Source organism: Anolis sagrei, chromosome 1 (genome assembly GCF_037176765.1).
Source record: "Anolis sagrei isolate rAnoSag1 chromosome 1, rAnoSag1.mat, whole genome shotgun sequence".
NCBI classification, from domain to species: Eukaryota; Metazoa; Chordata; class Lepidosauria; order Squamata; family Dactyloidae; genus Anolis; species Anolis sagrei.
In genome coordinates, this window is record NC_090021.1 from 68,861,896 (window position 1) to 68,889,041 (window position 27,146).

The window sequence follows — 27,146 nt, forward strand, 5'->3', positions numbered from 1 at the left end:
GACACAGCATAATCAAATCAAGTTTCCAATCTTGAAATCATACGAAGTGGATCTAAAAGTTACTCCAGGAGTCAGTCTTTTCTTGAAATTGAAACATGAGCTAAATACATTTAAATGTTTTGCAAGAAGCACCCTGGAAGGACAGAAGGCTCCACATTATTAGCATCTGCTACGTTAAACTCAAAATATAACTTCATATTCACTTACTTGCAAGTGATTTGTATCAATTCCATACTGGTAAGTTGGATCATGTAGTTCATTGACACTAAGAAACAACAAAACAGGTCATGGATATACAGATTTGCATGGTGGGCCAAAGCCTGTGATAAATGTACAGATACAAACTTTTAAACACATTTGATCTTTTCTTCCCCATGGCAATTTAAATCATCATTCTAAATAAATCTACATACAGTCTCCAAGGTACAAACAAGATAGGTTCTGTAGGTTTGTTCTAAAGTTCAGTTTGAATGTAAGGGAGAACAAGTACATTTCTTAAGTGTAACCCCAACCATATTCTTTCATATATATACACACACATATATTATGCATATATATATATATATACACACATAGATAGGTAGATAGATAGATAGATAGATAGATGATTGATAGATAGATAGATAGATAGATAGATAGATAGATATAGATAGACAGACAGACAGACAGACAGATATGCCTATATACATGCATATATATGTAAGATTTGGATAGCATAGGAAAGGGCTAACACCCCTGGGGTGTTTGTTTTGCTGTCTGTGCCCCTGTTCAGAAGATTTTCCCTCACTTTTGGTCTCTGTGATAACTGAATTTTTATAAATTGGTTTGTCCTGGAAACAAAGATTTACGATAAAGCTTTAGTGGAGAAACCTTTTCTCCATGATAATTCTTTCAGGAGTGAATTTGTAAGTTGGATGTTTTTAACCTGGGGACTGCCTGTATTTTCCAGAAAAAGGAAATAAAAGATCGGTTCCACTTTCAGTATATAACAAACCTGAGTACATGGCCAAATACAATGGTCATGCTGATGAGGTGATCATGGGAATAGCAGTTCAGAAATGTGTTTTTTGAAAAGAGCGTTTTGCAAACATAAGCATTTTGGTAACACATTAATGGGGCAAACATGCAATATAGATAAAGAAGAACTGCTCTGAATAAGTGAATAACCCATGGAAAAAACCGTCCTTTTCTATAAAAGCCTTGACTATGTCTTATGGGGAAATAAGGTCAAAGAAGATTGCAAAATGGTTCGTGAACACAGGGGTGCACCTCTCACCCGTTCTTGCTAGGACAGCCAGTGGTGAGGAATGATGAGAGTTGCATACCGACAAAATGGGAAGGACTGTATGACCCCTATTGCCACATAAAATGATTGTTTTCCTTGTTGAGGTTAATTAGAAAGCAGAAGGAAACAGGGAAAGTACTTACGTCTGCCATATTCCTAACATAACAGAAGCCAACCACAGAAGACCAACGATAAGGAATTTGGGAAAATAGAATGTTACGCACTTCCTTTCCCCCTAAATGAAAAAATACAAATTAATATTAAATTTGCTTCATGGACATCAATGCAAGTTCAATAATATGAAAATATAACACACTTAAGCGAAATGCACTTTACTGTACTTCATCTTACTAGCTTGTGTTATCCATCCTTCATTTAAAAAAAAGATTTCTCACTACTCAGGAAATTGTTTTCAAACTTTGGGAGTGAGAAAAGAGTATCATGAAAAGCTGAATTTGCTTACAGTCCAAGCTCACACTGCTGCTCAGCCATTATTCTTTGATCAGCTATTTACTGTAAACTGTTGGCTCCAATGTCAATTGAGTTAGAAAAATGCTCTGAGTTTTAGTCCAAAGTTTGGGGGGGAAACTATCCTAAAAGTCAAGTTTATTTTGGGAAATTTTAAATAAGAGCAGCTTTATTACTAGGGCTACCAGCTTCCACTGCCACCTCCATTTCTAGCCTAATGTATTTGACAAGGATTATGGGTGAAACAGAAACCAACTCAAAAAAGGGAGACGGTTCAATATCAGTGAGGTGGCAAACCTATTCTCAGTTTCAATTTGAATTTTAAAGGGGCAATCCAAAGTGCTAAATCCATCCTAAAAAATATAATGTGTTTGAAAATGATGGACCCTCTTTCAAAGTAGGTACATTTCACATCTTTAAAGCACAGACTAAAACCTACAGTGGACTATGCTTCTCATCCCAAATGTAACAAGCCTCTGCTTCCACTCACTACATCCATTTCCTTTCTGGGGGGGGGGGGGGGGGAGGACAATTTATTTATTACTGTATTTATATACCACCTTTTTCACCCCTGGAGGGACTCAAGGTGGTTTACACCATATTAATGGCAAAGATTCAATGCCAACATACAGTAAAACAAAGAGATCATAATAAGTAATTACTACATATAACTACGACTTAAAATCATTAAAACCATTAAACATAAGACATAAGCAAAACTTAAACAGTCAGATAAAGCATTAAAAACATCCTAGGATAAATATTAAAATCACATGATACAAAAATTGTACACCATAGTTATTCCGATTCAAACATGTGTCGCAAATTAAAGTAGTCTTATATTTAAGAAGAGAGACCGCAATTAAACATCACTTATTTATTTAGAGCCCCCACCCCTGCGGATGTATTCTCAATAGGTCTTGACCATGATTTAAAGATTAATATCAAATGAAGAGGTCAAGGACAGACTTTAGGTGGTAGTGAAACATTTTCCTTTCCTCACCTGCACTCTGATACCATGGTAAACACAGAGCCAGAAGAGCAGCAAAGCACACAGGAACAGAGACTGGAAGAGGTCATCCAGCATTCCAGGAAACCAACTACTGATTAGGAATGAGAGAGGGAAAAAGGGATCTGCAAAACAACAGAAGCAAGAAGATTACAAGTCACCACTTCAACTGCAACTCATATGTAGTTGTTATTCTCCTCACAGTTCAGGATCAAGAATCCAATGGGTAACAGGCAACATTTACTTTCCACATAATATGCCCATGACCAGGGATTCCCATTAATAATGTTCCCAAAGGGCACTCAAGAATAGGCATGCATGCACACACACACACTAAATCTAGAGCAAAACAAATGCAGCAACAACAACAAAAGAAACCAACTACCCCACTATCATAGTAGTTCCAGCCTCCCAAAATGGTCTAAATCAAGGAATGATTTAGGCGATTGAGGGAAAACTCTTTCCCCACAAAAGTGAGCAAAGACCATTATGCTTATAAGACCAGAGAAAACAAAGGTCCCTTGTGTAACCAGATACTTGAGATAACCATACAGGGAAAGAGTAATGGGGCAAAGAGATACATAAATAGAGGACGGAGGGCAACTTACATCTAATGTTCCTGATTATCTGTAAGACTACTCTACAATGTAACACTCGAATAGTCTTTTCTCTATCTAGCAATGAGATTAGCCTGAAGTCATACCAGCAAGCCCATGACAAAAATTTGGCAGAGTCTCTCAGTGGCTTCCCAGAGTATCCTATAAGCCCATGATCAGATAGGCAGATATAGCCTGATATATTGACTGTGTTATCTGGCTGAGTGATGGTTGTCATTAACTTCTGTCAAGCTGACTCTGATTAATGGTGATCCTAATCTATGCAAGGCTTCAAAGTCCACTGTTATAAACAGCTCTGTTCAGGTCTCGCAAATTCAGGGCTATGGCTTCCCTGGTTGAGTCTACTCACTTGCAACATAGCCTCCCTTTTTTTCTACTGCCTCCTACCTTTCCAAGCATAGGTGTCTTTTCTAATGAGTCATATGATGTCACATGGTCTTAAGTTGGATGTTGTTTTTATTCTTTTTAGATGATTGATCTATTATGTTTGCAATAAGGGGTATAGTTACAGGAGGGGAACAAATTGAGGACACTGTCCCCAAATAATAATTCTGCCCCCATCAAATTTTCCTCCCACACCAAATGTTTATCATTTCAGAGAGTGAACTAGTGAAAACAATTAACAGTTACAATTATTATTGTGTTTGCAATCCTTTTATAATTCTACCTGTACCCTTTCTTTAGGTAGTAAAGGTAAAGGTTTCTCCTGACATTAAGTCTAGTTGTGTCTGACTCTGGGGGTTGGTGCTCATCTCCATTTCTAAGCCGAATAGCTAGTGTTGTCTGTAGACACCTCCTAGGTCATGTGGCTGGCATGAACTGCATGGAGCGCCATTACCTTCCCACCAAAACAGTACCTATTGATCTACTCACATTTGCATGTTTTCGCACTGCTAGGTTGGCAGAAGCTGGGGCTAACAATGCGAGCTTACCCCATCCCGCGGATTTGAACTGCCGCCCTTCTGGTCAGCAAGTTCTACAGCTGAGCGGTTTAACCTGCTGCACCACTGCGGCCCCTTTCTTTGAATACCTAAACTATAATACTAAATGTTCAACTGAAGTGTAAAAGTACTATTATGTTATAAAGTCTGGGCTGAAGCAAATTTCATTAGGATGCTTTCATTATGATTTCAGAACAATGTCCTCATTTTGCACACACATATCCCAGAGTTACACTGCTGTTTTCAATAATGCAATCAATATTTTAGTATTTTATTTTATTATTATTATTATTATTGCAGTTGTAAGCTGTCCTGGACATATGAACATAAAAGGTGGGAGTAAAAAAAACAATGAAGCAAAGCTGATTTAACCTTTGATGCTTTAAACTCCATTTCCAATTATTTCTTACCATGGATCTGGCTGACCGAGGCTACTAGGAACTGGAGTCAAAAACATCTGAAAACTCCAAAGTTTCCCTATCCCCAGTCTAGGATCATGCCAGCTCCCAAACCAAATCCAATTCTGCTTCACAATATAGACAACCATTAATAAAATGGGTATGTATGTACATTAAGATGCCCGTAACTGCACGGTTTCACATATCTGTACAATGGCAGACAATTGTCTTTTTAGGAATGGCTACATCCTACCAGCATTTCTATAGTATACTTTCCTTGGAATCTCGGAATCATTGGAATTCCAATGCAGTTGTGTGGAATGCTACGACAAGAAGTGGGGTAATATAACGGGTCATGGAATACAGAGGTCTTACTGTTTTGACCCCCTTTACCCATCTCACAGAGACAACTAAGATGTTTTATAAGGGGTAGCCCCAGAGATCCATCCAAACATGGCGCAATTCATATAAATACCATTATAAAGCAACAGCAGAGGAAGAAGGATAGACATCCACTTTTGCTCGATTCCCCAATCACGCATGGAGAACTTTCGCAGCGAGTGTGCAAAGAGACACTGCAAAGGAACACAAGAGAAACCATCAGTGACCACACTGTGCTTCCAGGAATTTAGAGGAGGTGAGGTACAGCAAGGGCTCTATCAAACAGCAAGACCAGCAGAGATGGATTGTACTCCAGAGAAAGAGCAAATCATAATGAGTTAAAAGATCTGGCATAAAAATACTGTTCTTCTGTGGAGCCACATATTGCCCTCCGAATATCGAAGACAACATGTGACACTTGTAACAGTCTCAAAGAAAGACAACAAGACAGAAAGTGGCCCAAGACATATTTGCTGATCAAGAGCTTGGAGGGCTTACTTTTTTGCCCTAATGCCACAATGACTCAGGGACAGCAGTATTAAAAAGTAATCTCTCCCCTTTCAAGTTTTGCTCTTTCTTCTATTTGTATTGCACTTAATTTGAGCTAAGGAAGCTCATTTTTCTTCATGACTTACTACAATGTTTGAAAATTACTTCACAACTATTACTTGGCACAGTGTTTAGAAATAGCTTAATGTTTATGCACTGTGCTGCTCATTGTTTTCCATTTCACTTTGCTTTTGCCCCTTGCTTTTATTCTGAGAGAGACAAACAGACCTTGGATAAGATAACAGAGAATATGTCTAAATGCCTCTAAAATGCCTTAAAAAGAAATGTTAAATACTAACTAGAAACGGTCACATGTAATAATGCATTATTTTTAAATGAAACGGTGTACACCTTCATTGTTCCAAAAGGTAACTAAACTACCTCCTGATAATATTGCTTGTGACTTGTTACTTCCAGGCTCTGTTCACAACGTTCTATCTGTCATGATGGCCATTTTGATTGCTCGCCAGCCTCACTCTAGTACTTTTATTTAACTTTTTATTTCATAATAATAATAATAACTTTATTTATATCTTGCCCTATCTCCCCAAGGGGAGAAACAAAATCGTAAAGAAACATTAGTTATAAAACCATTTAAATAGATTTTGTTAATATTCTGAAGGGCAATTCAATTGCTCTAAACAAAGCAAAACAAAACAAAGCAAACAAGAACACATATAGCCAGATCTCTCTTATAGAGGGCACACTTTCAAACACTGATATTTATTAGTTACAGAAGATCAAAGTTTGATTGTCATATTTCACCGAGTTCTTCCAAGCCATGAAGCCCCCCTCCCTTCCCTTCACAGCACCCATAAAACCTTATATTAAAATAATCTAGGAAGTCAACACTCACTGTGACTATGAAAGTAAGGACAACAAAGACAAATCGAAACCAGATTTCCATTTGTGAGAAGGATGGGTTATAGGTTTTCCACTAAAATAAAATAAAAAACAAGCATGTTAGCATATGTGTACACAGGTACACAACTCTAGGAATGCAGATGGCCTCAACACTACTTTATTTATTTATTTACTGCATTTATATACTGCTTTTCTCAACCCTGGGAGGACTCGAAGTGGTTTACCAAAAATAATGGCAAAATTCAATGCCTTACATACATAAACCAAATCATAACTCAAACAACATATAACTATGTTCAATAGGACAATTCACCCTAAGATAAGAGGACATTTAAACACGAAAACATAAAATTTAAAACACCTAATAAAAAAAATAAAATTACATTGTTGTGTGTCTTTAAGTTTCTGGCACCTCTAAGGCAAATCTACTATGAGTTTTTTTTAATTAAAAAAAATGCTTTCCTCTGAGGCCAAAAGAATGTGATTTGCCCAAAGTTATTCAGTGGGTTTCCATGGCCGAGTGGAGAAGTGAACCCTGGTCTCTAGAGTTCTAGTCCAATGCTCAAACCATTACAACACAGTGGCTGCTTGCCTCTTTGCAATTCTTTTGTTATCATGCAATTTTTTTTCATTGGGTCTACCAGGTTAAGAGTCTAGAGCAGGGGTCCTCAAACTTTTTAAACAGAGGGCCAGGTCACAGTCCCTCTAACTGTTGGAGGGCCGAATTTTAATTTGAAAAAAATACATGAATGAATTCCTATGCACACTGCACTTATCTTATTTGTAGTACAAAACACTTAAAAACAATACAGTAATTACCCATAAAATGAAGAACAATTTTAACAAATATAAAATTATTAGTATTTCAATGGAAAGTGTGGGCCTGCTTTCGGCTGATGAGATAGGATTTTTGTTATTGTTGCATGCTTTCAAGTCGTTTCAGACTTAGGTTGACCCTGAGCGAGGGCCAGGTAAATGACCTTGGAGGGCCGTATCCAGCCCCCGGGCCTTAGTTTGAGGACCCTTGGTCTAGGGTTTCTTTTAAAAAATGCTTGACATAATCTAAATGTCTGCTGTTTTAGTATGTGGGTGTTGTTTTATATTCTTGCCTTTTGATCAATCTCTTAATGACATTCTTATGTTTATATCTCAATGGATCATTTTTATTTTGCTATTTGAATGCCACTGACAGAAACATTGAATATACATTGAAACAGAATAAAAGGTTGCCTGTACGTTCCATTCTAACAATACGCCCTCAGCTTCATTTTTATAAGCCATCTTCAAAGCACTTTGCAATTCACCAGAACACTTTGAAATTCGTCAGAGCCTGTATTGACAGGCTCTCTCAGCCTCAGAGGAAAGCAATATCAAAACTCTTTGAACAAATCTTTTAAAGAATATCCTGTGAGATGGTAGCTCAAGGGCAGCCATAGGTTGGAAAAAACTTCTATGCACACGACAACAAAAAGATGAAGGACTAGATCCAGACTTGCTACTCTCCATGACTGAAAAGGCTCCTTCTTCTGCAGATGGAACTTGGATGCCATTATTACCAATTCCCTTGCCAACCCCAACAGTGCCTCCATGGTATTCTAGAGTGTCACCCAAGCTTACAGAATGGCACAGGAGATGGCAATGGGAGGGAGGAACAGAGACAACTACACCTCCCAACAGCACCAACAAAACTACACCAAGTGCAAGTTTTGATCTAATTCTATTGTCATTATTCTATAAGGTAGGGATTCTATCAAGATCAGAACCAAGCCAAATTAAAGAGAGCAGTCCTGCATTTTGGGAGTCTTCTGCCACCTGCAGAATTCTGGGAAACATAGTTTAGGCCTTTTGAATTCTAAGATCCTCACCTTCTCAAATTACATGTTTAGCATGTTACTTGATAGTAGTCAATGATGGAAAATTATTTTTATTCTAATTCAGAAGCACAGGTTCAACAATTGTATTTGAAGTAGACAGGTATTGCTATTTTAAAAGGATGTTTCTTCAATGTATTGTTGAAGGCTTTCATGGCCGGAATCACTGGGTTGTTGTAGGTTTTTTGGGGCTATATGGCCATGTTCTAGAGGCATTCTCTCCTGACGTTTCGCTTTGCATCTATGGCAAGCATCCTCATTACATCTGAGAATGCTTGCCATAGATGCAGGCAAAAAGTCAGGAGAGAATGCCTCTAGAACATGGCCATATAGCCCCAAAAAACCTACAACAACCTGATGTTTCTTCACTTACTACAAGAAGTAGTAGTCTGGATTTTAATTCTGCTAATACGACCATATTACTATCAATTGTAAGACACCATCAATCGTAAGATGCACCCTAATGTCAGTAACACCACCAACAACAACAACAATAAAATGTAAGATACACCTGTAGAATCATAGAATCATAGAATCAAAGAATTGAAAGAGACCTCATGGGCCATCCAGTCCAACCCCCTGCCAAGAAGCAGGAATATTGCATTCAAATCACCCCTGACAGATGGCCATCCAGCCTCTGTTTAAAGCCTCTGTGATTGTAAGATGCACCCCTTTATTAGAGATGTTTGTTTAGAGGGAAAAGCACATCTTAGAATTAAAAAATACAATATTGTGAGGATAACACCTACATCTGTCCTGTGAAGTAATGCATCTATTATCGCTGCAACATCAATGCATGTAAATCTGTAATTCAAATTAATCTTTCTTTTTTTCACTTATTTTTCCTATATTTACACTTACTGTGAAGTTGTAACTCTTGATCTGGTAGAATGGAGAAAGATTCTCAAAGGAGACGCTGATTTCGTAACGAGCGTAGTTTAGGTAACCAAGATGCAGCACAATAATTTCAGCACATTGCTGTAAAAGCATGGTAGGGAATGGCATGGGAAGAGGGTTGCAATGCAAGGGCAATGAGGAAAAAACATACACAAAAAGCACTGATTAGTAAACATTTTGGACTTTTGGGCAATCCGCACCTATGTCAACCATTATGATGAGCAGGTAAAAGGTAATTTTGGGATATAGTTCAGGGTAAGGGCACACTCATCCTGCTTCTGCCATGAGACTTTAAAAAAACTGCCTGATGGTCACAAAAGCACCCTGTTCTGTTTTCTCAAGAAACAGCTGGGCAACTCTGAGCAGATGTTCCTCAAACATGAAGAATTATGGGAGGTGGATAGATTGGCAGAGGACCACAGTTGTCCATTCTTGTCTTAAATTCACCTTAGTTGCATGTAGCCTATGCAGCAAGAGTGCCAATTTGGAGCCACTAATTACTAGTGGAAATATTATTGAATGGAACAAAAAACTGCTACAGCTGAAGCCAATGGGTTATGTGAACAAAAAAGCACCTTGTACAAACTATCTTTCCTTTTTTGCTTCTCATTTCCACCTACAACCCACTCACATCACAACTCTGTTTAGAAGATGAGTGGCCTTTCTTAATATCAGGTACTGTTCCATTATCTAGGTGGAGGCCACCAGGGGGCGCTAGAGAGAGAAGCACAATCTATTTTACGGAAAGTGGGGGGATTGGAGAAGTAAAACCATTTCCCCCTGTTTTCCAGTTATTCCCCCCATCCATGTTACCATTGTGGAAACAACCCTCGCTAATGAAATGGGAAGTGGGGAGGGGAAATAACCAGCAAAAATGGGGAAAATAGTTTTCCTCCTTCACCTGCCACCCCCACCCCCAATGGGCTATCCTTCTCTGGCCTCCAATCAGATAAAGAAACTATACCATGAGCTATATTACACTCAACTGCATGGGGACTGGAAAAGTAGTGCCACTGGTAAACAATGTATCTTCCCCCTTTCCCCTGTAATGTGGTCCATCTTGTTCAGAAGGGCTCCATGAGCCTCTGCAAGAGGTTTTTGGGGCTACAGGAGAGGATAATTGTGAGAAGGGAAGGATGCCTTCCCTTCATATAAGTACTAAACTCAGCAGCTGGTTAGGAGATTATTTACAAACCTGAACATGTTTTAGATTGCAGATGTCTGAAACAGAACCTGGAGGTTCATACCCACAGCACACACACTTTGCAATTCAGACTTCATACCCTTCCCCTTTTTTTTTCTTTTTTAAAGCTGCCTTCCATCACCTAACACAGGGTAATCAGCCAATGATTTTCCAGGATCTTTGAAAAAAACTTTGCCTACAATTTCTTCTTGTAGTGACAGGTTTTGAATTTGCATTTTTATATAAAGAAGCTAACGGTTTTAAAACAATACTGCTAACAGAGCTATATCCTCACATCACTTATTCTACACTGCTATAAGCAACTCCACAAAGTACGTACTGGTGCACAACTGAGGATCCTTGTTTGGTTGTGTTTTTCCTTGTTGAAATTTCGTACACTTGCATTCTCTCCGACTCCACGTATTATAACCGACATATTAAAGGCAACTTTCAAATTTTTCCATTTGTTATCTGAAAATTTAAGTGCAAAAAGTTTGTTTTAAGATGCAGCTTGGGTAATATAATCTGAAAAAAGATAGTAGGTGGAGTAGTAACCTAAAATTAATGGATTCTACTGTACCACGTGGTATCAACCAGCTCCTATGACCTATGTTCTGTAATCTTTTATGATCCTAGAAATGGAGCTTGGCAAGTTCACATGCCCTTGGCTTGGTAAAAATAACAGTTTTAGAGTCTTCTCCATTCACAGATGCATAGAAGAGAACAGCTACTGGTATTTAGCCCAGGAAGTTAGTCCAGAAAACACTGAGATATTGAGGATAATATATATGACTTGTACATTTATCATACAAGCATGGTGTTTCTCTAGAGATATATGGGGTTTTTCTTTCTTTCCCTTTCTTTTAAAATGAATAACATTTGCTACCTCACAATTGTATACCCATGGCTAACATCTGGTAAAAGCTTTTTAAAAATGCTTAAAAGAACTTGAGTCAAGGAATTGATAAATATCCTCCACAGTCTAGTTCTCTATTTCCTATGGCTCCTGTTCCACATTTTATTCCCATCTGTTCCTAAACAGTTTTTTCATCCTGTTATTCTAAAAAAGGAGGTGTGTCTGAACCTTGAAAGCCATTATTTCATTTTTTTTATTTCCATTATTCATTTCAATAACAGATAGTATTATTTTTATTATTATTTATATGCAGCTTTTTCTTTCTTGAAAAAGACTCAAATGGTGATACAACCAAAATTTGGCCCATATATAACCACAATTTCAACTATAACATTTAATGCACTTATTGGTTGGTATTACCATTAATGATTTTGTTGTTGTTGTTGTTGTTGTTGTTTATTTATTCAGTTGCTTCCAACTCCTTGTGACCTCATGGACCAGCCCAGCTCCCTGTCAGCTGTCACCACCCCCAGCTCCTTTAATGTCAAGCCAGTCACTTGAAGGATATCATCCACCCATCTTGCCCGTGGTCTGCCCCTCTTCCTTTTTCCTTCCATTTTCCCCAGCATCATTGTCTTCTCCAGGCTTTCCTGTCTTTTCGTTATGTGGCCAAAGTACTTCATCTTTGCCTCTAATATCCTTCCCCCCAATGAGCAGCTGGGCATTATTTCCTGGAGTAGGGACTATTTTAATCTTCTTGTGGTCCAAGGCACTCTCAGAATTTTCCTCCAACCCCACAGTTCAAAAGTGTCTATCTTCCTTCGCTCAGCCTTCCTTACGGTCCACCTCTTGCATCCCTAGGTTACTACAAGGGATATCATTGCTTTAACTATGTGCATCTTTGTTGCCAGTGTGATGTCTCTACTCCTCACTATTTTATCGAGATTGGCCATTGCTCTTCTCCCAGGAAGTAACTGTCTTCTGGTTTCCTGGCTGCAAGGAACACGGAAACAAGCCTCTTTTTGGCAAACCCAGTCTACTGTGCAACTGTAGCCATTTTCTTTTCAACAGCTTGATTTTCACAGTGAGATGTTGCACAAAGCCATTCTGAATTGGCCGAAAGGACTAAAGTCATATGTTTTCATTGCAACCTTGTTGCAATACATACACACACAGCACGGTGGTAATACTCTACAGTCCACACAATGCTTGAGTCCCTCCCTATTTCTATGACTTTCTCAAAGGTATAGAGTAGGGAGGAGGACAGCCTAAATTTAATACATCATGCAAAGGCCAGTCACCTCCATGTTTTACGGTCATGGGACAGACAGATTTATGTATGAAACTGATGCATATATACCGTAATTAATATGTTACAATAAAACTAATATAAAACTAAATAATATTCTTACCATAAGGCTGGCCCAACTGCATTGTGCATGTCAGCCATAACTGTTGATTGTAAGTAGATAATGGTTGGGAACTTAAATTAAACTGGCTTATCTAGAAGAGAAAAAATGGAATTAAAAGTTTAATCACATTAATTCATTCAATTGTATGAGAAAGTTAAGGTCTGTAATTAAAAGATTTCCCTACATAATCCTGACTACCCATTTATGTTAAGAGTAAATCATACTCGCATTACTTAATACAAAAACTAGCAGATTTATTTAGCAGTAAAGACGCATATACAAACAGCTTTTCCCAACTGAAAAGAAACATGCATGTTACAGTATTACTTTCAAAATTGTGCTGTCTTTGGCAACTCACAAACCCTACTCAAGGATTCATAACAAAGCTTTAATAAGTGCCTGAGGAGGAGGAGGTTCCAGCCCCTATTTTCTGCTGTTTTTCTTTTTCCATGGAAGGATGGGGTAGAGTTGGGAAGGAGTCTGACAAAAACCAAACCAAACCCTAACTTAGACTTGAATCCTACTGGTACTTCCAACCAGAGTACATCCATTAAATTAGCTGCGGCATAGTGAATCAATGCTTATAGAAGAACTTTATTGTCATTGTACATCATACAACAAAATTAAATTCTATCCTCAATACATTATATATGTAGAATTACAAAAACAAAGCACCCATCCTTCCACATTCTAATCACTATTGCACAACTCCTAATGCCACATCAGTGTGAACCCATAGAGTTCAATATAGTCATAGTCCTGGGATAAAAACTATCACCCAGCCTATTTATCCTTGTTTTTATTATCCTACACCACCTGCCAGATGGTAATAATTCAAAAAAAAAAAAAAAGAATATCCAGGGTGAGATGGATCCTTAAGAATATTCTGAGCTTTCTTAAGGTAGCAGGAATTATAAAATGTTATTCCCAAGAGGGGAGAGGGCAACTAATAATTCTCTGGCCAGTAGTGGTATCCTTCTGGAGCACCTTTCTACCTGCCACTGTGCAATTAGCTAATCATACACAGATGCAATAGGTTAGAACACTCTCTACAGCACAGCGGTAGAAAGTCACCAGGAGTTTTTCATTCACTTGTTGGTTCCTTAAAAGTGTCATTTAATACACTCTATGCTGGGCCCTCTTAACCAATGCCACAGTGAGAATGCCCCAGGTCAGGTTCTCCTTAATAATAGCACACAGGAACTTAAAACTGTGTGAATCTCATTGAGTCAATGGTTTTATTTGCACTGAGACTAACGACAGGTTTCCCAACCTCTGGCCTTCTAGGTGTTTTGGACTTCTGCTTGCCAAATCCCTGATCCCAAGACAGCTGGGAGTTAAAATCCAAAACATGTGGAGAACTAGAGTTTTGGAATCACTGATTGTAACTCATTCTGACTCCTGATTACAACTGAGATTCTGCTTCTCTGCACATGGTCTTGAAAACAAACCAACTTATTCTGATCAGCACAAAGGATTCAGGAAGCAGAGATGAAAAATAATGTCTGAGCAATGCAATATAACATTTATTTAAGATTATTTTTTGTTATTTTAAAAAAAAAATACTGTGTGAATTAGCCTTAGTTTTGAACAGCTGGTACTCTATTTTAAAAGGAAAATATTTTATTGTGTGCTGTGCTATGAACATAGAGGTATTTACGTCTCAAGGCAAGGAATACTGTTAGATACTTAAAAGATCAGGTGCTGTCTCCCCTTGATGTATTCCTGGGTTGTCATTGCACAGCAAGTACCTCTTGCTGGACAGGCCAATAAATGGGTAATCAATCCAGCAACAGCTGTCCAAAGAATGAAGCCAGGCCACATGGGGAAAGGGCTTATATAGGTCCTATAGGTCCCATGAGACCTAGCAAAATAATCTGAGACACCGTGGAGGCATGCACAAGGCCTCTTCTAACATGACCCCTGCTCAGTCAGACACTTGCCGTACAGTGGCTGGCCAGACAGCAATTATGTTGCCACTATTGACTTTAGTATAGGAGCTACAGCTGGGGAAAGGGCAGCAGTGATTCCATCTCATAGTCTGAAGGTGATGAAGAGGGTCCAGATCTGAGCTGGATGAATGGCAGCAGCTGGCTGGGGCACTGCTTTACAGTCTTGCCACGTACAAAGCTAGCATGAAGCTGAATATATTCCACAACCACTGAGACTATTGTCAACCTTCACGGCAAGTGTTAGACATGATTATGCAAAGTCAGCATGCACCAGCAATAAACAGAATTTAATAAGACTTACCTTGGAACTATTATTCAACTGAGTTGTTGCTGAAACAATGACATTGGGACCTGTAAAATACACAGAAACACAGAACTCAATTTACAAATAAGTATTGCTCCAGGAGATGCTAATGTCTACCTTTGTAACTGAATATTTCAAGAAAGGTAGAATATATTGTTAGTTGAAGGCGTCTGTTGAGAAAAGCAAACATTATTCTATTTTACACATCTATCAACTGAACGGCAATCTCTTACATGTATTAGCCAAATAATCCTACAGTACAGCAGGATCTAACACAATTCCTGGCACAAACAGCAGGAGAGGATTTTTGCCTTTGTATCTGGGCTAAATACTGCTGGAAAGCAAAATAAGCATGCCCAGTGGAACCCAATATGACAAACACAAGGATTTAAAGAAAATGTGTCTCCAAAATTCATAAATGGCAGCACTTAGCAACCTGGAGGCCAACTTAAATGACACTTTCTTGAAATCTCTCTGGGCAGAATTCTAAACTGTTTTCCTCTGAAGGACATACAAGTATTTCTTGAACTAAAGGCCCCATCTACATTGCCATATAAGTAGTTTCATTATGAAGTTTAGCTGCATTGAACTTCATTATAAGAGTCCACACTGCCATACAATGAAGTTCAATCCAGTTAAACTGCATAACATAGCAGGGTAGATGGGGCCAAAATGTACTCTGCCATAAGGAGGAGAGAAGAAAACCCATTTTAAATCAATCCTCAAACTTTACCTCTCTATATTACATTAGGAAGCATTGGCAAAAAGATGATGGAGTAGACGGTTTTTGTCCAGCAAGGCTCTTCAAAATAGCTAAAATACTTTTCCATACTTTTCCCCTTTGGATAGATCTCTTAGACCCTAATTTTTTGCACTGGATTTCTTATCTTGTTTTAAAAGTGTGAAAAATCCTTTTTAAAGCAACTGGAGAGCCTTTTCTTACTACCACTAAAGCAAACAAGGGTTATCAATTATTTGGCCTCAAGTCAACAAACCACTTCGCCAAAGCAATTTCATAAGACTTTAAGAAACTACTGCATCACCACTTTTTCCACAATAGCAAAGGTCGGGTCCACCCTTCCAGCATGGCAAAAAGTACCACAAGATACTGGAAAGCAGTTTTACAGAGTAATTTTTCTTGAAAGCATAAACACATTAACTGAATTTTTTATTCTGCAGAGAACAGCATGTCTTTGGGAATAGTTTTCCAATTATAAGCAATGATTCATAGAATCATAGAGGTGGAAGAGACCACAAGAGCCATCCAGTCCAACTCCCTGCCATGCAGGAAAAGCACAAAGCACCCTCAACAGATGGTCACTCAGCTCTGGAGATTTCATAGACAGCAGAATATTCACTTTCAAACAATTCTTGCCATCGGAAAGTTCTTCATAAAGTTTAGATGAAATATTTTTTTCCTGCTATTTGAACCCATTGCTCTGTGTCCCAGTCTCCAGAGCAGCAGAAAACAAGCTTGCTCCCTCCTCAATGTGGCATCCTTTCAAATATTTAAACATGGGTGTCAGCTTTCTTTTCTCCAAGCTAAAAGCACCCAGCTCCCTAAGCAATTCCTCATAGGACTTGGTTTCCAAATCCTCTAATTTTGGCTGCTCATCTTATCCCAGAAAGCTGCTGGATCCATAGCCAATAAGAGAAGTTGAACTCAAGCATTCCAAGGAACTGTATTAGAAAACCTTAATCTAAGTTAAGGGAGAGAAACCTGCATCCAATGGTCCAAATCTGACCTACAGAGGTTCTCCATCTAATTTGTAGAGGCTCCCATAAAACTCCTTCTCAAAGCTGCATCCTCTCTCAGCAAAGAGTGGTCTTTTTTCTATCAGCCGTCAGTCAGGAACCAACAGCAGGAATTGTCTTTCGTGCTCTGTATCAACTACAAGGACAGCATTTCCCTCTTCAGGTCCTAAGCAGAAGAGTCAGGTAAATAATCTCCATCTAGCAGTTTAACCAGGTACTGGACAAAGCTGGGATTCACACAATCCAGCCCCTGTCATCAGGTGTATATCATTTGATGTCATCTGCCCCTGAAGTGGATGACACTCCTTTCAGCAAATATAGTTTGCCACACCCATTTTAAGTAAATATATTTAGTAAAAACATGGGAGGTACGTGCTCTATCCATATCATCCTCATTCCAAACAGATATTTGCACATTCATTATGGTCCTCGTATGTTCTGTAAATTGCTGAATAGGTTTTCAGATACATTTAAAATCAAGCTCAAAAACCATACATTTTCCTGTTTTTAAATCATTGCATTGTATTCACAGGCTGCATATTCTTGGCAAACAAGAATACAGACAAGCAAATGAACTTTAAACATCCTGATTAACAGCACAGCCAGTGGTGGTCACCCTATTCTGTTGGGGAGCGCATGCCTTTTGTGACCTAAGGAAGAAGTGGTCACCGGGACTCTCAGCATCTCTCACAGCTTTGAATAGTTTGTTTATGCTACTGTCTTATTCCTTTATTTTTTTATCATAAAAAGCAGAACTGACAAATCTTATTTAAAAGAGAATGGAAAATATTTATTGAAGGACATGCAGGATATTGTAAAACAAGCCAAGAGGTTAGCTCCATGTGGGAATAAATATCGTTCATGACTGGAATAGATGGCTTCTGTATTCTATCAGACATGGCTCCACATTACATCTAGCCTCTAAACCACGATTAGTGATCATAACTCATTATTTGAAGCCATATTGTTTTAAAAACACCACAGGATCAAAGCCAAGGGCATTATTAGTAAGATGTCAACCCGAAGACATATGTGATTTGGAGATGAAGATATTTTCAGCTATTTTTAGCATTTTAAAGAAGAATGGCAAGCTAAGGGAACTGAACAAATACAAGAATATAATTTTCCCTTTCAAATAATCACTATTATTACATCTCTACAAAACAAGTATCTCCAAAATAAACAATTTCTGAGAAATCTAGAAGATCAGCCTGCAGAAGAGATGGTTAAGAGGAGACATGATAGTCATGTATAAATTTGTAAAAAAAGATGTAAATCTTACCTACGATCCCAATTAAGACAGTCAAACCAAAACAGAGGAAGAAGACAGCAATGACCAAGACAAAGTGGCGCTTGGACAGTGTATACAATCGCATTGGGGCCAGCCTGCAAGGGAAAATAATGGAAGGAATTAGGTCAGAAGATCTCCAACAGGAAAGCATCTGAAAAGACTTAATGTTGCTGTTGGTTTTAATGTATAGTACAACTCCTTGTATCACATACAGATGTGTTACGGAACTTTGTGTGGGTATGAGAATGTGGAAAACAGCAAACTCTATTAAAATGGAGAACATCTGGTCTACGAATACCATAGAGTTGCACCGGGAGACTGAGATAATGCCTAGGGATGGCATATATTGTCAGAAAAATAAAAGATATGGAAGTTGCCCTGTACTACCAGAAAGCTGAGGAAACATAAAAGTAAACCAATAAATTGAACATCTACCTGAGCATACTTCCTAAAGTTTCTGTTCCCCACACAGTGAGCATACCTTATCTGGAATTCTGAAATCTGAAATACTCCGAAATCCAAAGCTGTCTGTATGGATGCCTGAAACAACTAAACCTTTGCTTTCTGGTGTTTCAATGTACACAAACTTTGTTTCATGCACAAAAGTATTAATTCAAAACATTTCATAAATTTACCTTCAGGCTATTTGTATATAGTAAATTTGAAACATAGATTACTTTCATGTTTAAATGATAGTCTCCAAGATCTCATTATGCATGTATATGTAAATGCATGTATTCAAAATTCCCCCCAAAAATCTGAAGTCCAAATACTTCTGGTCCCAGGTATTTTGGATAAAGGATGTTTAACCACGGTAAAGGTAAAGGTATTCCCTTGACATCAGGTCCAGTCATGTCCAACTCCGGGGAGTGGTGCTCATCTCCATTTCTAAGCCAAAGAGCTGGCATTGTCCGTAGACGCCTCCAAGGTCATGTGGCCGGCATGGCTGCATGGAGAGCCATTACCTTCCCACCGGAGTGGTACCTATTGACCTACTCACATTTGCATGTTTTTTAACTGCTAGGTTGGCAGAAGCTGCGGCTAACAGCAGCTCACCACATTCCCCGGATTTGAACTGCCAACCTTATGGTCAGTAAGTTCAGCAGCTCAGCGGTTTAACTCCCTGCGTCACCAAGGGCTCCCAATAATCTCTGTACACTTACCCAATATGAGCCTCATTGAGCTAATTGAGGCCTACTTCTGAGTAAGCGTGCACTCTAACCCCTAATAGCATAACCCACCACAGCTCCTTACATCTGACACTTTGCTTCATATCAGCATAATTTCACCAGCTCTTTGAGTTTTTCATGGCACTAGAAAAAAAGAGAATGTTTGGGTCCTGCTATCTATGACATACATTAAAAAAATTAAAAGCCTGCCACAGCTGAGCAGATGGTATGTATATTTGTAGCTGTGGAACAGTAGATTATCATAATGTCATGATCTTGACAAGCATATAGAATCTTTTGTTGATTTACAGACAACAGATAATGAACCTGTGATACTGTGTAATGTTTACTCTGTCTCCAGAATAGAGAGATGAATTAACATGTTCCACATGGATAATCATGAATTGAAATGAAGACTGTGCTTACAGCAATGGGGGAAAAAACCAGATAGATAAACTATGCAGATATTTACAGTAGGCTGGGTCTCAAAAATACACATTAATCCAACTGGAAATGGGATTAATAATATACGTATGTATTCAAAAAGTAATCAGTGTAGGTTTTACTATTGTGCCTGTTGGAAATGCAATGCAAAATTAAAATGTTATTTTGGAAAACTTCACTGGTATTACATTTATTGTACTTTTAATCATCCACTAATTTTTCTTATCAGATAAATGCTATTAGGAGATGTAAAAAAGCATAATGTCTTAGGTCACCTTGGTGATTTTATAGTGGAACCAAGATTTGATCAGGAACAGATCCATAATTCAGACACTTAAGTTTACATCAAGCTCTTGCAAAACTTAAAACACTACCAAATGCTAAAGCTTATTAAATTATTGAAGGACACATCTCTTCAAAAGTGTTCAGCAGTCTACATTTGCCAAACAATCTCTAAGGAAGTATCACCTTCTGCTTTACTCTGATAGAGGTTTACAGGGAAGTGGCCCATTTACAAATATGCTGCAGGGCAAGAAGGTGGAACCACTTCCCAGGGCCCTGAATGTTAAGACATTAGTCATGACAGTACATAAAAGATAGGGCACATGGCAGGAAAGGAGACCAAGGTGTACACTGAAGCCTCCACCAGAAGAAAGTCCCAAGCAGGAAACATAAGCAGAAGAAATCACTCCTTCTTTCAAAGTTTACCAGATTGTTCACCTTGTTCTTATACGTTTCATAAAATCATTTTTGAGAATTAGAACGAATATGAAAAAAAGAGTATGGAGAGATCAAAATTACAGCAAGACATTTGCAAAATAGTTAATAATAATAAAACTTCAACCCTAGTAAAGGTTTCCCCTTAACATTAAGTCTAGTCAAGTCCGACTCTGGGGGGTGGCACTCGTCTCCATTTCTAAGCCGAAGAGCCAGCGTTGTCCATAGACACCTCCAAGGTCATGTGGCCAGCATGACTGCACAGTGCACCATTACCTTCCAGTAGAAGCAGTACCTATTGATTTACTCGCATTTGCATGTTTCAAACTGCTACTTTAGCAGAAGTTGGGCCTAACTCACCACTGGCCTTTCGGTCACCAAGTTTAGCAACTCAGCAATTTAACCTGCTGCTCAACCCTAATGGTTTTTCTAAAAACTATTTTGAAGGCATCACTATGTTTAAAAAAGCAAGTGGGAAAGGACAAGCGGTTGCACTTGTTTTACCAAATTCTTACAGGAATTGCTGCTTGTGGAGCCCCCAATGGAGCAGCGGGTAAAACCTCTCAGCTGCTGAACTTGCTGACCAAAAGCATTTTGAATCTGTTAGCCCCAGTTTCTGACAACCTAGCAGCTTGAAAACATGCAAATGTGAGTAGATCAATAGATATCACTCTGACGAGAAGGTAACGGCGCTCAGTGCAGTCATGCTGGCCACATGACCTAGGAGGTGTCTGTGAACAATGCCTGCTCTTCGGCTTAGAAATGGAAATGAGCACCACCCCACAGAGTTGGACATGACTAGACTTAATGTCAAGGGGAAATCTTTACCTTTTAATTTCAAATGTGGCAGTACAAGCTAAGGCTGAGGAAACTTTCTAAGACAGGTGTGAGCAAGCTTGGGCCCTCCAGGTGTTTTGGACTCCAACTCCCACCATTCCTCACAGCCTCAGGCCCCTTCCTTTTCCCCCCTCAGCCGCTTAAGCGGCTGAGGGGGGAAAAGGAAGGAGCCTGAGGCTGTCAGGAATGGTGGGAGTTGGAGTCCAAAACACCTGGAGGGCCCAAGCTTGCCCAAGCCTCATCTACACTGCAGAATGTATGCAGTTTGACTCCACTTTAACTGTCATGGCTCAATGCTATGGAATCCTGAGCTCTCTAGTTTGGTGAGGCACCAGCACTTTATAGCAGACAACTCCCAGGAGCATAGAGTCCCCGCAAGTCAAAGTGGTGTCAAACTGGGTTCACCCCAGCGTGTACAACTCTCGCCCCACTCCCCTCTCGTGCCCCCAACTCACAGCTCCATTCCCCCACTGCACATGCGCAGTGCGTCGGCTGCGCCTTCTCTCCAGCAGTCGGCCTCGAACGAGGAGGCAGCTCCCGCATCCCAACTACACTCCGTGGCAGCCTCGGAGACTTCCGCAAACGTCACCCGGCTAAAAAGCCCCGCCCACTCCGAGACCGCCAGGAGTCAAAGCGGCTCTGCGCCTGCGCGCTGCAGGCAATGCTTTCCATCAGGGAGGCTGGGACGGCGGAAGGAATGCACGCGACTCCAGAGGGAGGCTTGTGTGTTCTGTTGCCTAGGTGACAGGAAAAGAAGGCGTCCCGCTCCTGCAGGGAATCCTGGGGAGCCCCCGGTGGCGCAGTGGTTAAACCTCTGTGCCGGCAGGACTGAAGACCGACAGGTCGCGGGTTCGAATCCGGGGAGAGGCGGATGAGCTCCCTCTTATCAACTCTAGCTCCTCATGCGGGGACATGAGAGAAGACTCCCACAAGGATGATAAAATCAAATCATCCGAGCGTCCCCTGGGCAGCGTCTTGGCAGACATTCTCTCACACCAGAAGCGACTTGCAGTTTCTCAAGCTCCCATTATTTCATAACACTGACCCATGGCAGGGAAAGTGGTGTACAACTGCATTAATTTTCTAGTGTAGATGCACTCACAACAGCCTCTGGTTGCATTGAGATGTCTCCAGACCACTTACCATGGTTCAATGCTATGCTGCCATGGTTCAATGCTATGCAATCATGAGAGTTGTAGTTTTACAAGTGCTTTAGGGCCTCACAATCTCTGAGGACGCTTGCCATAGAAACGTCAGGAGATAATGCCTCTAGAACATGGCCATACATGGCCATACAGCCCGAAAAAAACTACAACAACCCTATAGAAAAAATGTCTGAGACACAGTGTATGGCTATGATTCCCCTAGGCAGGAAGCAGCCAGGCTTTGAAGCTGCAAGGCCATTCTGTGCTAATCAAGATGGCCAGTTGCAACATTCACACTTGCCTCAAGCAGACAAGTTCTTTCTCCCAACCTGCACATTCCACAGATATATAAACATCACTTGCCTAGTTTCCAGACCTCACAACCTCTGAGGATACCTGCCATAGATGTGGGTGAAATGCCAGGAGAGAATGCTTCTGGAACATGGCCGTACAGCCCAGAAAACTCACAGCAACCTAGCTATTCCGGCCATGAAGCCAGGGCCAGCTAACACCTTATAACAAAGGATCCCCCAAGCAGGAATCAGCCAGTCTTTGAAGCTGCAAGGCCATTCAATGCTAGTCAAGTGGCCAGTTGTAACATTCATGCTTGCCTGATGCTGTTGGAAATTGTGGGAGTTGAAGTCCAAACCACCTGGAAGGCCCAAGTTTGCCCATGCCTGGTCTACACTGACCATATAATGTAATTCAAACTGATTTGCCTTTAGGTCCCTGGAAAATATAGGAAATGGACACTTTCTTCCAGTTCAGTTTATTTGTGATTCAATTTCTCTATGACTTTTGCTTAAGACAGGAGTGAGGAAAGAGCATTCCTTCCTGTGTCTTAAGTGTTGCTGGACTGTGCTTCCCATCAACCCTAAGTAGCCTAGGCAAAAATCAGAAATAGTGGGATTTGTAGTGTAACAACATCAGGAAATAAAGCCCGACTGCTCATTGGAGGGAAGGATATTAGAGGCCAAAATGAAGTATTTTGCCCACATAATGAGAAGACAGGAAAGCTTAGAGAAGACAATTATGCTGGGAAAAATGGAAGAAAAAGAAAGGGGCCAACCAAGGGCAAGATGGATGGATGGTATCCTTGAAGTGACTGGACTGACCTTGAAGGAGCTGGGGGTGGTGACGGCCAAAAGAGAGCTCTGGCGTGGGCTGGTCCATGAGGTCACAAAGAGTCGGAAATGACTGAACGAATGAACAACAACAAGTATAACAACAATTCTGGAGGCCAAACCTAGTTTCACTTTATGATTTAAGACCCCTTCTACACTGCCCTATAAAATCCAGAGTATCTGCTTTAAACTGGATTAGATGGCAATATAGACTCATATAATCCAGTTCAAAGCAGACAATGTGGATTCTCTGCTTTGATAATATGGATTATTTGACAGTGTTTATTGGTCTAAGATGACAAGCAAAGCTTCTCACTGAAGAAGTAATATTTCTATGGGATTTAGAAGAGTTGGGGTTCATCTAATATTTCAAGAAAAGGATTTGAAAAAGTGACTCTATGGACCTGCATTACAAAGGAAAATAAAACTATTCTCAGACTTTAGTCAGTGTAATCTCTATGTAAACTACCTATTAATTCTTGTATTAGTTGACCTGGGTTCTAGTTTTGCTAAACTGTAAAAAGAATAAATTCCAAAGTGCCATTCATCTCAATAGAGAAATAGCTGAACAACCCTAAATAGAGTTAGAGGATGGCGGTGGAAGAAATTCACAGCTATTTCCCCATCTTTTAACAAAATCCTTTTAGTAATCATCGGTTGAAAGCCTGCTTCCCAAGAACTACACCAGATAGGCCTTTTGAGACAAGGCTGCCTTCCATCACCAACAGCCACGTTGAAATGGAAACCATTTTCACCATGATATTATTAAAACAAAAAACAGAAATGCATTCAAAAAGAGACCCATCATCACTCAATTTCCTCCCCCCCCCCTCCCCTATTGCACCAAGGAGGAGAAACTAATGAGAAATTGGAAAGAATGAGAAAGCCTCGCTTTACCAATGACTCCTCAACTGTTTACTCCTAAGAAGATCCATTGGTGACTATGATATTGCTCCTCAGTTGGCTGTTGCCACTGGATAAATAATAAATTTTGTCTTGCTGTTGTTGGTTTCACATTCTGTCAGGTGTCAGCAACCGGAGTTTTGGACTACCAAGAATTCAAATTCCACACAAAATTAGAAATAAAGAGTCTGATGCAAGTTCTATTATCATCATAATAGTTAGGAGCTCTGGGTGGTGCAGTGGATTAAACCCTTGTGCCAGCAGGACTGCTGATTGATAGGTCAGTGATTTGAATCAGGGGAGAGCGAGTTGAGCTCCCTCTGTCAGCTCCAGCTCCCCATGTGGGAACACGAGAGAAACCACCTATAAGAATGGTAAAACATCAAACATCTAGGTGTTCCCTGGGCAACGTCCTTGTAGATGGCCAATTCTCTCACACCAGAAGCAACTTGAGGTATCTCAAGTCACTCCTGACATGGTAAATAAAAAATAAAACAGTTATTGTTATATTGATTTTTTGTTGCTACATATGATGATGATGGTGAGGATGAGGATGATGGTGACTGGTGCTCGCTGGAATAGGCAAAGGTCTCCGTCTTTCACTCTCCCACTTTCTCTCTTAGGGCCCTTCCAGATAGGCCCTACATCCTAGGATCTGTTCCGAGGTTTTCTGTTTATCCCAGATTATTTGGCAGTGTGGATTCATATAATCCAGTTTAAAGCAGGAAACCATGGGTCGGATCCTGGGATATAGGGCCAGTTTGGAAGGGCCCTTAGCCCAGTGGTTCTCAACCTGTGGGTCCCCAGGTGTTTTGGCCTACAACTCCCAGAAATCACAGTCAGTTTACCATCTGCTAGGATTTCTGGGAGTTGAAGGCCACAGGTTGAGAACCACTGCCTTAGACTCAAGGAAGGAAGAACAAATCCTTCTTCGGGCCTGTTGATGATTGATGGTGGTGGTGGTGACAGTTTGTTCCCTGCAACAGGCAGAGGCTCCTTCCTCTCCCTTCTCTTTTCCTTTCCTATCCTCATCCTCCTCAGCCTTCCCCCCCCCCTTTCTCTGAAGCCAAAGAATGAAGCCAGAGCGAGCAAAAGCCCCCTCGCCCTTCTGCTCTACCTCTCCTACCTGTAGTAGCGCTCCTCCTTGTAGGGAGTGAGGTCCTCCTTGATCTCCTTGTAGGTCTCCCGGAGCCGCTTGCAGATGTGCTTGAGCTCGCCGCAGAGCGGGTTCTCGAAGGCGGGGTAGTCCGCCTCCATGCCGCAGCCCGACATGGGCCCCGCCGCCCGGGAAGGCCTGCCTCGCTTAGGAAGAGGAAGAAGAGGAAAAGGCCTGGCGCCTCCACTGCCCTCGCCCCGCCATGGCCCACGACGGGGAAGAAAAGACCCAGGGAGAGTGGGATGCGGCTGTTGGGCGAAGGAAGGAAGGAGGGGAAGAAAGAGGGAGGAAGGAGGGAAAGAGAGAGCGGGAGGACGGAGAGAAAGGAAGGAGAGAGGGAGGAAAAGGTGTAGAAGGAGGGAGCGGGGAGAGGGGGGAAAGAATGGATGGAAGGAAAGAAGAAAGAAAAAGGAGAGAGGAAGGGGAAGGAAGGAAGGAGAAGGAAGAGGGAGGAAGGCAGGAAGGTAAGGAGGGAGGGAAAGAGGGAGCGGGAGGATGGAGAGAAGGAGGAAGGAAAGAGAAAGGAAGGAGGGAGGAAAGAAAGGGGGTAGAAGGAGAGAGCTGGGAAAGGGAGGAAAGGATGGGTGGAAGGAAAGAAGAAAGAAAAAGGAGATAGGAAGGGGAAGGAAAGAGGAGAAGGAAGAGGAAGGGAGGAAAGAGGGAGGAAAGGATGGGTGGAAGGAAGGAAAGAGGAAAGAGAAAGGAGAGAGGGAAGGGAAGGAAGGCAGGAGGGGAAGGAAGAAGGAAGAAAGAGGATGGTAGGGAGGGAAAGAGGGAGCGAGAGGATGGAGAGAAGGAAGGAGGAAGGAAAGATAGAAGGAGGGAGAGAAGGAAGGGAAGGTGTAGAAGGAGAGAGCGGGGAGAGAAGGAAAGGATGGATGAAAGGAAGGAGAAAATAGAAAGGAGAGAGAGGGGGGAAGAAGGGAAAGAGGGAGATCAAGAAGGAAGGAATGAAGGGAGAGAGACAAGGAGCGAGGGAAGGAAGGACCCCAACAGTAACTCCCGAGGGTGGCCCTAAGGCTCCCACAGCCTTCCAGGGAAGCTTGCCAGGCGCAAATGCTCCTCCCGCTCCTCCCTCTTCTCTCTCCGCCTGTTTCCGGCGGGAGTGGACAGAGATCAGCACCAAGGACAGCGCCGCGCTTCCTCCCTCCCTCCCTGCCTCCCTCCCTCCCCCGCGCAAAATGGCTTTGGCTCCGCCTTAGTGCTGGGGTCCCCGTGACGTCCCACCCAGGGCCTCCCCTTCGCCGAGCAGCAGGGACTTGCCTATGCTTCTTCCAAGCCAATTCTGGCTCCTGGCGACCCTAAAGAGAACCCGTCCCTGGGAGTTCTTGATGGGACTTGCTCAGAAAGGCCTTCTTTTGCCTTTCTCTCAGGATACACGAAATGGCACTCTTCCATTATCCGGGCGAGGCCAGGAGAGGGCGCTAGAGCAGGCACGGGCAAACTTCGGCCTTCCCTCTGGGTGTTTTGGACTTCCGCTCCCACCATTCCTAATAGCCTCGGGCCCCTTTCTTTCCCCCCTCAGGAAAGGACCTGAGGCTGTTAGGAACTGTGGGAGTTGAAGTCCAAAACACCCAGAGGGTCAATGTTTGCCCATGGCTGCAATAGAGATAGAAAG

General features: G+C 41.1%; 1 protein-coding gene across 2 annotated transcripts in view; it reads right to left on the minus strand.

The window, feature by feature from the left end:
• TMEM181 (transmembrane protein 181) overlaps positions 1-26,685 on the minus strand; it is a 40,408-nt gene extending 13,723 nt beyond the window's left edge. The window contains exons 1-11 of one of the 2 annotated variants that reach the window (XM_060753653.2): positions 25,499-26,685; positions 18,025-18,128; positions 14,985-15,034; positions 12,732-12,822; positions 10,804-10,934; positions 9,245-9,361; positions 6,505-6,585; positions 5,194-5,293; positions 2,757-2,887; positions 1,429-1,520; positions 208-265 (exon numbers count right to left, since the gene is read on the minus strand). In XM_060753653.2, coding sequence (XP_060609636.2) covers positions 208-265; positions 1,429-1,520; positions 2,757-2,887; positions 5,194-5,293; positions 6,505-6,585; positions 9,245-9,361; positions 10,804-10,934; positions 12,732-12,822; positions 14,985-15,034; positions 18,025-18,128; positions 25,499-25,644 — 1,101 coding nt within the window. In that variant the 5' untranslated portion in view covers positions 25,645-26,685. Of the gene's footprint in view, positions 1-207; positions 266-1,428; positions 1,521-2,756; positions 2,888-5,193; positions 5,294-6,504; positions 6,586-9,244; positions 9,362-10,803; positions 10,935-12,731; positions 12,823-14,984; positions 15,035-18,024; positions 18,129-21,655; positions 21,819-25,498 lie in introns of those variants that run through there. The other variant, XM_060753654.2, reaches the window with a different exon arrangement.
• Positions 26,686-27,146: the final 461 nt, after the last annotated feature.